At 36.2% G+C, this 15499-nt stretch overlaps 1 protein-coding gene across 1 annotated transcript in view; it reads right to left on the bottom strand.

Moving 5' to 3' along the window:
- LOC121411616 (vacuolar protein sorting-associated protein 13C-like) overlaps positions 1-15499 on the bottom strand; it is a 104465-nt gene that overhangs the window by 9666 nt on the left and 79300 nt on the right. The window contains exons 59-70 of the mRNA XM_041604425.1: positions 11802-11831; positions 9511-9633; positions 8636-8748; positions 7890-8049; positions 7318-7534; positions 6171-6346; positions 5455-5577; positions 4589-4734; positions 3275-3470; positions 2657-2732; positions 1953-2116; positions 1381-1550 (exon numbers count right to left, since the gene is read on the bottom strand). Coding sequence (XP_041460359.1) covers positions 1381-1550; positions 1953-2116; positions 2657-2732; positions 3275-3470; positions 4589-4734; positions 5455-5577; positions 6171-6346; positions 7318-7534; positions 7890-8049; positions 8636-8748; positions 9511-9633; positions 11802-11831 — 1694 coding nt within the window. The remainder of the gene's footprint in view (positions 1-1380; positions 1551-1952; positions 2117-2656; positions 2733-3274; positions 3471-4588; positions 4735-5454; positions 5578-6170; positions 6347-7317; positions 7535-7889; positions 8050-8635; positions 8749-9510; positions 9634-11801; positions 11832-15499) is intronic.

Here is a 15499-nt window from a genome sequence, read left to right as displayed (position 1 = left end):
TTGGGGGGAGAAGTGGTAGCATACATTTGGTTTAAGGGCAATTTTTTTGCGATTTCATTGTGACATCACTCACACGTGATAACCCACAGACTACTCAACACCATGCATCAAACTCAGTGTTTGTCTTATGAAGTGATTACGTATCTCATTTAAACACTGTGATCTCACATATCACCATTATTTGTGTTAGAGCGCCACCTTGTGGTGGAGTTCTCTGAATAATGTTAATGCGACAATAGTAATTCTCAGGGATAATTCTCTACTTATCAGCACCGCAGTGAAATCATGAGCTACCTAATACAGTAAGGTTCAATTATACAACTATTGTGAGTGAAGTGTCATTCTTGTCGTGGTGGTAGCGGTGGGATTTGTCATTCATTTTTTATCGTATAGTTCTACTGATAAATCCTTATTCCTTTCAGCAGTTTGGATTCATCGTTCAGTTAATTATATAATTTTTTTCAATTCTTATTCACGGTCCATGTTATCTTGTCTATCTGAGGGAAAATAGTCGACCCTGAAACATCAAAGACGAGGAACTTTGGTGGCATAATCATGTTCTATGAAACATGCAGATTCCATCTTATGGAAATGGCATTCAGTTTCAGACAGTTGCCACATGACACAATAAGAGCATCTCTATGCTGATCAATAAAATTTTGTAAAATTCAATGGGTGTTTTCAAGTATGGTGTTGAAGTACTTGAGAATCAGGCTGGTGTTGGGATTGACCTCCAAAAATATGACATATTTCCAGCAGTTTGTGTTGCATGTCGTCTGCTGAACCCAGCGCTGCGGCTGGCGTTGACAATCTACGTGCAATTTCCCTATTCAGCAACACCAATCCCTAGGGATTGGGAAAATTGTGATTTCAAGTTCGGTGTTGGTGTTAGTGTTGATGAACTTTAAAACAGGCGGAGAACACTACGAAACATCTCCGTAAAACTATCTTTTACAGTTAAGATGAGCGCAAATCATTAGAGTTTTATACATTTTAATGTAAAGAATATTTACACTTTCTAATTCTTGCAGTGGTTTTAACCTTTGCATTCTGTATGATAAGATTTTATTGCAATTTCTCTCCGATTTCACTTTCGTCGTCGAGAATTTCTCGCATTAAGTTGAGATCACCTGCACAGGCGTGATGTCATAGGCTATCGATATCACTTCTCTGCACCCAGCTCGATGTTGGAGCTCAGTTCAGCAGCCTTTTCACGCTCTCAACACCAACACCGAACACCGTTATTGAAATCATGCAGATACAAGTTTAAAGGAAAACATGTCTGATAAACTCAACACAAATACTCTACATTTATAAGTGTGATGCTTTAAAACTGACTGAATTGCCATGACCCTTGAAAGTCTTAAATATCGATCTTACCTTCTTATTCCCTCAAAGGTACCGCTGGCGAAGTCAATGATACCACCAGTAGGCTTGGCTACCACTCCAGCAAGACCCTTGCCTACACCCTTGAAGAATCCCTTAGCTCCTTCCTTCTTGGCACCTTCAAATGGATTCTTAACAACGCCACTCACACCTTCGTAGAAACCCTGTCATAAAGAATGATCAAGATTTATGACATGTTTAGATGGGTAGAAATCACATTGGACAGACAAGCAAGCACAGTCTTTTGCCTTGATAAGCATGAGAGTCTCACATCAATGCTCTTGCTTTTCTCCCTTAATCTCTTTCCCTATGCCTATGTAGTTAATTGTCAACTTTTTGATAACTATGTGCACATTTTGAATTGCCAATCATTACATGATCTACTGTTTCTGGAAAATTTTTGAAATAGATTAAATAGAGAAAATGAATGAGATGGCAATGATGCGAAAGACAAAAAGGTTTATGAAAAGGATGATGGTGATAATCCTGGTATAATTGATGACAGTTGATGATAATTATCATAATCATGGTAGCAATATTGATGATATACCTTTATTCCTACTTACCATAACAAGCCCCTTGCCACCTCTGGCTAGACCCTCTTGGAATGTAGCAGGTCTTTGGTTGATAGCTTGTTGTCTCTTCTTCTTATAATCTTCATCCATGGTGAGTGCGGCCAGACCTTTACCCAAGGTTCCAGTGATGCGGGATACAGCTCCTGCTGCTCCACCTAGAATCAAATAATGTTGATGGTTACATCATCATCATTGTTGCCATTATCAAATCTTCACCACGCCACAACAATGATCATCCCCATCATCATCACTATTATCATCATTGTAACCATCCCTATCTCCATCACCGCCACCACCACCACCATCATTTTCATCATCATCATCATCATCACTAACCGATGTCTCTGTCTTCTCCACCTTATTTACTCTTACACTAATTCTTTATTTATCATATTCTTCAATTATACCAATGGTCTTTTCTATCCTCCTCCTCTCACAACATTCTTTTATCAGTTTCAAATTTTTATTCATCCCGAACTCCTTATCTTCCTTCTCAAACACCCATTTCTCTCAACTCCCTTGGCATTTCTACCAATTATCACTCTTTTCCATGGACTTAGAAATTCACAGTAGATTTTCAGGGTTTCATCTTTTTTCTACACACAATTAAAGACACTGGGAGCATGAAAGGAATTACGGAATGAATTGTTAGGATGTTATGCAATATCTTTAGATAATAGACTTGCTATACATACCAACTGCATGTCCAAAGAGACTCCTCATACCAAGAGCTACCCCCTCAGCAAACTCCTCAGGACCTTGCACAATACCCTGGTTGAATAGAGAAAGAAAAAAAAAAGATTTGTCTGTAAAGAGTATTTCTTAGAAGGTTCAAATTACCACCCACAGAACACACTATGGAATTTTAACCTCCTGGGGTATTTCTGGTCATTTTATAATTAGGCTAGGAGGGGGGGGGGGGGGGTGGGATTACGGGCCCCTGTAAAACGTTGACCGTAGAATGTGTGATCGTTATGAAAATTTACTTGAAGCTAGAAAATAATGAAATATGTGGGATTGCATCCCTAAATTTTACTCTTTTTTTTTCATATGGATTAATTAAGTAAAGCTTTATACAAAGATACAAAGGTAGAATTCAGCTGAAAAGCTATCAATAAAACCACAAACAGGAGTATTAGGGTTAACAAGCATTTGAAAAAGTAGAAACAGAAAAACCCAATCCGATAAAATTAAAGAGGTCTTTGATGCTAGTTCCTACTCCTCTGAGTAAACCAAATGGGTTACCAATCACATCAAGACCAAGAACTAGAACATAGAGCTGTTTAATGGCCTAACTAGAGTAATGGACTCACCTGATAAGGTTCATAGAAGAGGTCTTTGACACCAGTTCCTACTCCTCTGACGAAACCAAATGGATTACCGATAACATCAAGACCAAGAACGAGGACATAGAGCTGTTTGATGGCCTGATTAGAGTAATGACGTACTACCTCCGATGATAGCTGCTCTGGGCTGTAGAACTGGTACTCTCTCTCAAAGAAACCAAGCCTGGAGGGTGTTTCAAAAAGAGTTAAGGACTTAAAAATCATGCTTAAATGCAAACATGCACATGTTATTTAAGGTGTAATCTGATAGATGGATAAACAGAAGTGCACGTCCCATGCACATGATCCGACCAATGCGGTGATGTATTACATACAGGGTTCCCATATGATGTATTGAATATCATGTTTGATGCACAGGTTTTTACTGTTTGTCCTCCAACATGGCTGCTTGTGTCCGAGGATATAAAGCGCTGCTATTGTTACCCTGACTTTAGCTGCACTGCCATTACAGGCACTGAAGCATTAAAGGAATTTCTTCCTACCGGGTACCAATTCACCTTACCAGGGTTAAGTGCAGCACATTGTGGCTGGAATTGAATTAACATCCTTCAGATTGAAAGACGAAAGTCATAACCACTAGACCACAACGCATCCAATCTGAACAATGCAGTGATGTGTTTTATACATAGAGGGTTTTCACATGATGTATGAATGATCACGGATTGATGCGCAGGGTTTCATTGTTTGTCTTCCAACATGGCTGCTTGTGAAAACCCTTTATACTCCACGCAAACAAAATTTGAGTGCAATTCTAATTCATGCTTAAACCTTTATGAAACACCTCCCAGGTTGGCAGGAATGGCAGCAAATTAGAAAGACTACATGGATCATGGCAATTGTTGCAAGGGATTCTATCCAATACACAGGAATCAATTCTAATCTTCAAGATGCCATATGCTTCATTGTATACCAAAAACTTTTCAGTTTTAAACTGTCAACACCATACCCTGTATTCACATTCATATATTTTGTCATATTTACAGTATAACGTATAAGTAACAGCCCGTTTTATACACCAATTCACTTTGAGTGCCGTTAAAATGGTCTTCTTGTAAAAGATACTGACACAGGATCGCACTTGAATCAATGGATAACTCATATCATATTCTTTATTTCTAGTTTGAATGGGTCCAGCTATGGTCAACATGAGTAAATGTGAAGATTTTTTTTCAAACTAAGTACATGTAAATTCATTTACCTTTTTTTTTCTGCAATTTGAAAGCCTAAAAGTCTAAATTATAACTAAATTATAACTTAAAAATTGGACAAGATTCTACTCACTTGAAGATAACATCATCTACATTGGTCAAGGTGACCCCAACACTCTGTAGTAGGAGATTGAGGGCGTTCTGACGGGCATTGGCCTGGGCACTCAATAAAGACTTATCCTCTTTACCAGTCTCAGACAGAGAAAAACTCACATGAATCTAAGAAGGAATGGAAATACAAGGTTTCACCATCATCACAGTACCGGGTAATCATCTTAATAATAATTTCAGAGCTCACAGATTTTTGAGGAATTACTTCCTGCCGGTACCCATTTTCAACTTTTGACCTTGATACCCGATAAACTAATAAGATCATTGTTGCTCATATACGCATATTTGGAACAAGTTTAAAATTGGTAGGTCAAATGGTACCTTAGTATTTGCAAGTATGAAAATGAAATGGCTGGACAGACAACCCGTAACAGAACGTATCCGGCAACCATCTATGGTGGGCATAAATATCTTAGAAGAAAATAAAATGCATACAATATTACCTTTGGATGCTACAATCCAATCTGCCGAATGTCATATGACCTGATCTGAACCAATCAGTTTAGAATCATATTTATAATAATAATAGGCATTTGTAGAGCGCCATCTATCTAGAAACAATCTCTTCCGAGGCGCATTGTTATTAATATTATTTTCCCCAGCTTTAGCTCAAGCTGCCTTTCAGCGCTCGTGCATTCAAGGAATTTATCCTGCCGGGTACATATTCACCTCACCTGGGGCGACTGCAGCAGTGTGGATAAATTTCATGCTTAAGGAAAACACGCCATGGCTAGGATTGGAACCCACCAACCCTCTGTTTGAAAGGCAAAAGTGAGAACCACGATGAGCCCACCACAAAAAACTTCTTGGATGTTGTATAGTACTTACCTTGAGTGGAGAGAGATGGAATGAATCATAGAAGTTGAAGTCTTTGGCCAAAGCGACCTTGACATACTCAGCATCAGCTAGCTCTGATCTTATTAGCTCCTTGTCTAACTCAAGCAGAGCAACCTACAAATAAAACAACAAAAATACTTCTTGATGACATGTGGAAAGTAAATCTCAATCACATGATTGTTTGAGAGCAGAGATGTCACCAGATGTTATCTGACACAAAATTTGATAATGACTTTTGAAACACAAGGACCAGGTATTAATAATCTTGTCACTTAATTACACCAACACACTAGTCTCTTATCTTGAGTAATTAAAAATAAAATAAGGTATATAAATTGCAGATCAGAAGTACAAAAAGGGTAAATCATTTTATATTTTGTACAAAAACAAAGGAAATTAAATCCTTTTAATGAGATGATATAATCATTATTATTATTTTTAAATTCATTATTTTCATTATCTTCTTTGTGCGTAAGATGACTGATCCACCCTCCTTTTGACATCTACAAAATCATTCTCTCCTGCATCCAGCTATTCTTTATTAGTAAACTTTAATGACCATGGGGTGTTTCACAAAGCAAATAGTGATTTTCACCCACTAATTTGTTCTGAGCCAATCAGATGCAACGATTTCAGTAGCTCATAACAATTGATAGTGAAAATTAACTATTTGTTTGGTAACATGCTCCCCAGATTTCTTTCCTAACCCTATCAATAACTTGCTCCTCATCTGACTGGAAGATGGCGGCTACATTGGCCAGGAATCCCATGTCCAGTTTGACCGCCATCTCTTGGACCAATAGCTTGAGGTACTTGATCTGTTTGACCGTACTGTGCTCTGAGAAACGAACCATCATGCTGAACTCTAAGAGCTGTTTAGGAGCTGAGGATAAAAACAACAACACAAAATATTTATATATTTTCTTTCTTTTTTTCATTTTTATTTTGCAAAATTGGTTTAGCTAATATATTATGGTGGTGATTTTTTACCTGATTGCTTAGAAAGCATGAATGCTTGTAAGCAAGCAACCAGATGACCTGGTAATGAAGATTAATGCCTTACCAAAGGGCACGAGCGCATCAAGTTGGAATCGAATCTGGGTCAACGGAATCCGAGACCCCTGCTCTACAGACTGAGCTATTGTGCCTCCATGAATATTTTGGCTGCCAATTTTGTTTTAACTTTCCAATATCATGTGCAGTTTATTCAATGCTGCAGTATATTTAGCAGCAAATATGGTATTTGTAGTAATAGAATATCTACAAAAATCAAACAGATCAACAAATCTTCCAAAGTTTTCCAAGACTATTTTGTCGTAATAACGAAAGATTGGAATGAACTGCCTGCGGATTATATTGACTCTTTGTATCTGGAATCATTAAAACAAAGTCAATTTTGACGAAATTCAGTTAATTTTCATTTTTATTCATTTTCTATTTTATTTGTTTATTTTTCATTCATTACATAGGCCTATATATATATATTTTTGTTTGTTTATTTCTTTATTTTTGATTCATAAAATGTACTTATAAAAGGGGGCCATACCTACAAGCTCTGCTTGTTAGTTGTCTCCTTCCCTTTCGATTTCATAGTATTATAGTTTAATAAAAATTGATTTAAATGTTGTATTTTGTAAATATGTATATCAATCATTGTAAATGTAAAAAGAATGAAAGAGGAAATAATGAATTGAATTGAATATCACATGCTATTCCCCATATCTCAAGGAAGTGAGATGCATCAACACTTTCATATTTTTTATCAAATGTAAATATTCTCACTAAGAATGAATGCCTAATACCACAAAACACCAAAAGCAATATCCAATTCTGTGTAATGTAAGGTCTACCTACCACTCTCAGCTGCCACTGTTTTAGGGAGGGGTACGGGAGCCACCGGGGTAGGGAAGATAGCGGCAGGCATCTGATTGTCCACCTGTAGTCTGTTGATGGTCAGATGAAGCTGAAGCTGATGCTTAGAGGTACGCACTTGGGCCCACACACCAGAATGGTAGGTACGTCTCAGCTGCTGCTTCTTAGGGGCCAGCATCAACATACGTCCATAGTCAACCTGTGGATAGACAAGACATGCATGAGGGTTCCTGATATGCGATGAAAAAGCTATAAATGAGAAGAAATCTGCATCAACAATGACATGATGAATATCTGTTGAAGGTTGATATATCTGCTGTTGCAAGAACATATTTGTAATCAATTGCTAATTTCCATTGTAATTTTATAAATGATGAATAAAATTTCAGCTATAGAAAATCAGTTTACACTCCATGTTGTAGGAAACAGATCAGTGATCAATTGCAAATTTGAAATCAACTGAAAGACATATGATTGAATTTGGGATGCTAAATAGATTTGTGATTGATAGTAATTTTTGCAACATCCTGTAAGATTTTATTGAGGTACCGTACCTCCATGCCATGATCTAACTTGTAAACTCTGGGTGGAAGGTCCTTCTGATCACTGGCATCTAGTCCTGCCTTGACGAATCCTTCTTCTAAGCTCTTCATCTCCTTCATGCTAAGATCCTTGTATCGACGACGGACCTTGTTCTGCCAGATAATCCCAGAGCTGCCAAGGAGAAAAAGACAAAATGATGATGATCGATGATGATGACGGTGATGATGATAGTGGTGGTGATGATAGTGAGGGTGATGGTGGTGGTTATGATGATGTTATGATGATGATTATGGTGGTGTTGGTGGTGGTGGTGGTGATGATGGTAATAATATGTCTACAAAGTACTTTGAATCATTCTAATTGCATAAAGTGTTTTGGAAAAGCATAATATTAACAATATCTAATGATAATGGCTACCTAACCAGCGCTAAGTCTCGCTCATCCTGTGCATGTTTTCATTAACCAAAGTGACATGACTGATGATTTCTTCACAAGGGCAATTATGCACAGAGGGGTAGACGTTGGGTCACTAGTCTATAATAATAAGTCTAGTTATTCTTATACACAGATGAGACAACCGATGGTTAGCACAAACTGCATACATTGAGAACACTCAATAATTCAAACTTACAGCATTTTTAAGTCTTATCAAATAATATATATAGAATTTACTAGCTAGTATTCTAACAACCATAATCTCAGAATGACAAAAAAATAATAGGTAGTATACACAGCAGACTGTACTAGAGTGACCTACCTGATGAGACCAATGTATGCTACTTCTGTTCTTGATATGTTGTTAACAAGAGAAAGACCAATGCCTGGAAGTGAGACTAACAACTCCAAATCAGGCTGTTCTAATTCTGCAGCCTGCAAGCAGAAAACAAAAAAGTAGAAAAGCTGACATTTTAAACCATTGGCTAAGAGAATAAGATTATCCCTGCAAAGACAAAGTGATTTAGAAGTCAACTGAGGAAAAAAAAGAGTTTCTCTTATAATTATATCTCTCAGAAAAAAGATATCTTATCAAAACCATTCATTTCAAATTTTAAAAACAGTCAACCTTTCAATATTCAAGTAATATCACATACAAATCTCATCTAACAACCTTCTTTCCAATCTAGGGCATTTGGCTGGCCCTTAGATATTTTGGCTGAAAAATCAAAATTTAGATGTGAAGGCATTCTGGCATGTCAAAGATGTAGTTTAGGGCCCCATTGCATAAAAGTTATTATAATGGTAACTTTGCCATCCAATGGTATCTTTCATAAAGTCCTTGATTCTGATTGGCTTATGGGCCATGCTATCATGGTAGTTACCATTAGAAGGCAAAGTTACCATAGTAACTTCTATGCAACGAGTCCCAGGTCCAACCACGACCATCCTTACTTAGATGGTAAAGCATACAAATTTTGGTCAGCCCAAATCACAAGGTCATGCATGCATGCATGTATGCAGGGTTGCGATAGGTGTCTTGGCTAGATCATACTTTTACAAATGTTTAGCATGTCCGAAGCGCGGTTATTTGAAAAGTTTGTGTTGGGTGAAATTTAGCCTTGCCAAAATCTTGGGCTAGATGGGTAAGAGGTAAATCAAGAGAACACATGGGAAGAGACAAAATAGACAACCTACCTGTTGAGATTTGGTAGCAATGGCTAGATCTTCAGTAAAGAGTATGACTCTGCCAGTACCATTCAGGAAAGACACCCAGTATAACAGCTTCTTATTAGACTGCTTAATTTCTCCAATGCCATCCTAAAAACCATACAAGAATGAAATATAGACCAACATTACAACCATACCCGTTACAATATCAGATTCACATTTCGTCATGCATATCATGCATAAAATAAAATATCTACAAGTATTGTAACTTGTGATTAGACTACATTCACAATAATCTATTGTATGGAATATAGTTTGCATAGAGCTGCTAACTTTGTCTTGAACTAATAGCTTTGAGCTCAGGATAACAAACTGATTATTGGTTAGGAGGATATCAAATTACCCAAATATTAATCCTTTAAAATTTACAAACACATAAATAACATCAAATTTTGTTTTTTGCTTGAGCTAATAAAGAGGTTCATTTGTATGCAGAGAAATTTTTTTTTTATTTCAAACTAAAAATATGTGATTTCCATTTTGGGGGAACATGTTAATAGCCATATGGATGCATGTTCCAAAAATGGCATTCCATACTATAAAATGTTGCACAAGAAAAATACCAAATATAATGGCTAGAAAAAGATTATCACCCCAGCAGGAGTCAGTCATAAAGCAATAAGAAACAGATTTAGACTGCCAGCAGGCAGAAAAAGACTGAAAAAAAAATCACAATCAAATTGCAACTTATGATGAAACCAAAATTATGCCTTTCACTGCGAATTAAATACCATAAAAGCATGCACACCATTTTCATTTTTACAATCACATAAAAAAAAATCACAATACACAAACTATAAATAACACATATTCTATCTTCAATTAGATTTATAATTCATTATCATTCTATTGCTGTTCATTTTGCTTCAAGGAACAACAATCCGATGCATCAGCATGTATATGTATACTCTCAGCAATATAAAAAAATACATTTTGCAAAGTCCCCAGTTCTATGTATGGTATTTCAGTCATATTTCAAGACAAACTAAGAAAATGTAGCTACCACCCTATAATACCCACCCTCTGCCAATAATGAACAATCAAGCCTGTCTACAAAGATCATATGAACAATGAGCAGGTGGTCATAAAAGATGGGTTCCCTTAATACATCTTTCAATGGTCTTTATAGACAGGTGGTCCTATGCAGGTGGTCACTATAGCAGGTAAATCTGGGGAGCATTTGATCAACATTTTTATCCGAAAAGTTGTCAGATCTGACAACTTTCCTTGATTCTGATTGGCTTAGAGGCACTGTTACTATGGTAACTGTCGGATAAAACAGGACTTGTCGGATAAAATATCTGACAAGTCGTTTCATGAAATGCTCCCCTGTTCTAGGGCCCATAACACAAAGCTTAGCAATGGTTGTAGAACATTTTTCTATGATTGATTGCATTGACTACAGTGTACAATCAATCGTGAAAATCAAGCATACGATCAATCGCTAACCATTGTGTTACGGGACCCTAGTCTAGGGTATGACATCATAGAGGGAGGTCTCTAAGCTAAGGAATCTAAAACCGTCTTACCACCAGCAAAAATAGAAAATCATATACAAGTATATCTAGGAATATAACAAAAGCCATTATCTTTTGAGGGCCAGGTACCACTATCTGCCAATTTCATGCAACATATTCATTATACAGACTACAGACAGAGAGAGAACAAGAAAGAGAGATAGACAGATATAGACAGAGAGAGAGAGAGAGAAAGACAGAGGAAGAGGGAGAGAGAGAGATATAAAGACAGACAGAGAAACAAATGCATATAATGAGAGAGACTAATGGGGCTTTGTCAGAAACTAATTCCAAATCAATCGTAAGTCCCAAAGCAAAGAGTAAATCCTTCAATTAAACACACATTTGTAATTGATCTGCCATATTCAATTGCAGCTCAATATTCATGCGACACCCCTTTTATGCTTGATTTGGGGACTTTCTCTTGATTTGCAAATTGAACGCAAGACAGAGAAAGACTCAAGGACAGAGAAATAAAGAGAGGGGAGCATAAAAAGAGATAAGACACACAAAAATAAAAAACACAGAGAAAAGCAGAGAAAGGAAGGAGAAGGGAGAGAGATGGAGAGGAAATAGAGAGAAAGAAGAAGACAGAAAGATTCAATTAGGTCAATTAGGACAAACTGAAACAGTAGAAAGGACAGAAAAAAATAAGACAACAGAATATAGACAAGGTACAGTAAACAATATGTTTTCAGACAAAGTACAAACATCAATACTCTGTCTCATTAATCAACTTACTGATATGGCACAAGTAGTATTGCATGCGTTCTGGAATTATTGATTCATTATAGAAATCCAAAATATCATCATAAGTTAGCATGGAAATGATAAGATATTAAACACAATGAAATAACTTGATCAAATAAATTATAATGAATGAAATTAATGTGAAATGAACATTGTGTTATAAATATCTGCTAAACCAAGAATAGTGATAGGAAATGCAATAGAATGTGTCCATCTAATCTCTATAGGCAGAACCTGTTGGAGAAGGCTATTCAAAATATGTCTCTGTCTTTAATTCATACGAAAAGGTGTAAGACTCTAATAATATTATGCCTAAAAGATCAGACAACAAAAATTGAAGAAACTGCCATGATTTGACCCCCCCCCCCACAAAAACATACATTTCCAGCATAGTTTTTTTCTCTATTGAGATTTCAGATACAACTTACATTCTTTGATGAAAGAATAAAATTGCATCACAAGAGATAATTGAATTCACTTTGATAAAAAGATAAAACAAAATCTCATTTGTTAATTTGGACATGAATGCTCATAATCTCAGAGTGGTTATATGTTTTCATGATAGCGCTAGACAGACTTGTTTCTTTAATGGAAGATCCATATATAATGACACTAAACATATTGCAACAAATACTTATGATAATGATGTAATACTATTCGGAAATCAAATGTGGAATTCTGATCATACAGCTTATTGTGACTGAAAGCATACATTATATGACAATTATAAAGATCATTGTCAATCGATTGGTTGTTTGAAATCGATCATTCAGCCCACATTACACTGAACTCATCATCTGTTTGCAATTTTGGATCCATACGATTTTGCCCATTACATGCGCGCACCGAGACCCCAGGCACCAGTCTCATGTTTGAAGTGCACATGTGGTATGTATGTGACAATCAACAGACTGAGATCGCACTGGATGATCATATTTTCCATCAACATTCATGAATTTCAAATGACGAGGATATACATTTAGGTTTCTTATAAACCAAATAATGAACGCTTTTCATTCGTGAAATGGACAAGAATATTTCATTCGGTGAAAGATGATATGAGTGATCATTTCATCTTTCACCTCATGAAATATTCTGTCCATTGCACTCATAAACATTCATTATTTGTATAATGTTCAATGTAATCAGGCATAAAAATCACAGCTACTCTGATTACAAAGTTTTATATTCCTGGGGTTTAATGTGTAGTCTCTGATATCATGTAAACTACAAACAATAGTAAAAGACCTCTACAAACAGCGCTACTAATTTCATTCTCTACATTCAGACAAATGGATTTTTTTTCAGAATTAGAGAAACCTTTCTAAATACAAGGCGATCGTCAATATGAAGGAGATAAAGAATACTTTAAAATTGCATTTTAAGGGGGTTTCTGTGCTCAATGCCTTTCCAACTTAAATGTATGAAAATTCTTTTTACAGGACTTCTCATTTGATTCAAATACTTATTTGCCTGACAGAATGCCTTTCACTCTTGCTTTTATTACTTATATTATCCTTGCTAATAATTTCATATTTAGGCATGAATTTATCCAGTGTCAAATAAAAATCTGAAAATTAAGCAAATCAAATTTATGTCTCATGTATTATTTACAAAAATTTCAAAAAATTATAAAGAATAGAGGGACTTTTTTCAATGAAATTAATTCAACAGTACATAAAACTATGACAACCAACAAGGACATAACATTTGAGGCATGATTAAAATAACCTGACAGCTTTGGACCTCTTGCTCCCCAGGGAGAGGAGAATGTGCATGCATTGTGTACAGGCAAACCAGAATTTGATGACCAAGTCAACCCATTAAATACAATGGATTTTCCATACAAATAAATGTTTACCGTAGACTTAACCCTCTACCTCAGGCATCGGACAGCATACATGTAGGTAATGAATATACACCATGCTTGTTCACATAATATGGATATTGAGTCAGATGCATAAAAAGCAGCAATTGCTGGCAAGCACAAGCAATTGCTAGCCAAGCAAAAGATCAAGCTTCATCAATTGCTTTATTTCTTATGCATAACCCTTTGCTTGTGCTTAAACCCTTTTCTTGCCCTCAGAAAGCAATTGCGAGCGGTTTGAACAATAGCAACGTCCACCGCGCTGGTGCGAACACGACTCATGGGGCAAAGGCAGGACTCAAATGCAAAGGTATGGCAGTGCAAAATACCGCTTATCTCATGTAACATCTCAAAAATTTATTTCGTGCACAAAGTCAATGTAGACAGAGTTCACATAATTTTTTTTTGTCAGTTGCTCCTCTTCTTTGAGATTCTATACCAATCCAACTTTGTGATTGTTACAACATTGAAACCTTCAAATCTGAAATATTAAAGAACAATCTTTTCCAGCAACTTTGAGAATGATGTGTGACATATTGCGGAGCCAGCGCCTTTGAATGTTTTTTACAGATAGACGGCACTATACAAATGCTGTTTATCGTCATCATCATCATCAAAATGTTTTTTTGAATTTTATTCAGTGGATAAAAACAAATTGTATGATTATGCATAAATTAGCATAACTGATTAATTATGGATATTTTGTTATGCTTACTATGAATGAAAAGGATCAATACATGAATTACAAAAAAAACTAATATAAAATGAAATCTTATCATTTCGGAAAAACAATCTTGTAGCTTATATTGTACACAAACTTTGTGCAGTTTTATTTCCAGCGTTAACGCGATTCGCGGCCAAGATCTTGATGGGAGGGGTGATTCAACCCCGAGTAGAGTGCGCATTTTACAATTGAAATCGATTCGCAATAAGTAGTGCATAGCGTGTATCTTGAATATGCTTACATACTCACCTTCAACACATGATAACCCCTCATATTCAGTGGGAGAAATCGGCACTGGGCATGCGCATAGTAATAATAATAAAACTGCATGAAACACTAAAACCACATCAAAACATCAAACAGTGCATAAAGGCTCGTACAACCCATTTGATCCTTTTGATCAAGTAAAGAAGGAAAATAGGGGATTGTTTCTAAGACAAATTGACTAATCAGAATTCTGACTAAGGTATGAAGTAATATAATTATCTTGCATCAACCCGAGTGTTAATGCAAGAGTGCAAGCATGCCTGTAATATTCAAATGCACAATCTGAATGACTAACATCAGATAGATCTTGTCTCATTGGGTGATTTCAAGTTCGGTGTTGGCCTTGGTGTTGGTGTTGAAATTTGGATTGTTTCCCCTAGCTCCAAAAACTTATTCATCGTTTGTAAAACTGATCCAAATCACATTATTGATATCTCACCAACTAGTGAGTGACTTTTCGGGACCATCTTCACTTTATGTTTGGCGTTATAATCGTGTAAAAATTGACCTAACACCAACACCAAAAAGTTAACACTGAACATGAAATCACCCATTGGCTCAATCGAACCAATACAGTAATGCGATACATATTACAAGCATTTTAAAATCCAAGATTGAGCTTTAGTCAAATTAAAATCCTATGTGAAACCACCAGCTGACTCAACAATCTTCATAAAAATGATTGGATGCACTCAGTCATGTGTAATTCAGCTTTCACACATTTTTTTATTCTTTCTGAAAAGATCCCCCCCCCTCTTTCTCTCACTATCTCTCTATCCCTCTCTCTTCACAATTGTGTGTATATACATGTGTGTGCTACATTTGCGGAGT

The sequence above is a fragment of the Lytechinus variegatus genome, chromosome 3 (genome assembly GCF_018143015.1).
Source record: "Lytechinus variegatus isolate NC3 chromosome 3, Lvar_3.0, whole genome shotgun sequence".
Taxonomy (NCBI): domain Eukaryota; kingdom Metazoa; phylum Echinodermata; class Echinoidea; order Temnopleuroida; family Toxopneustidae; genus Lytechinus; species Lytechinus variegatus.
This window is presented reverse-complemented; position numbering and strand designations above follow the sequence as displayed.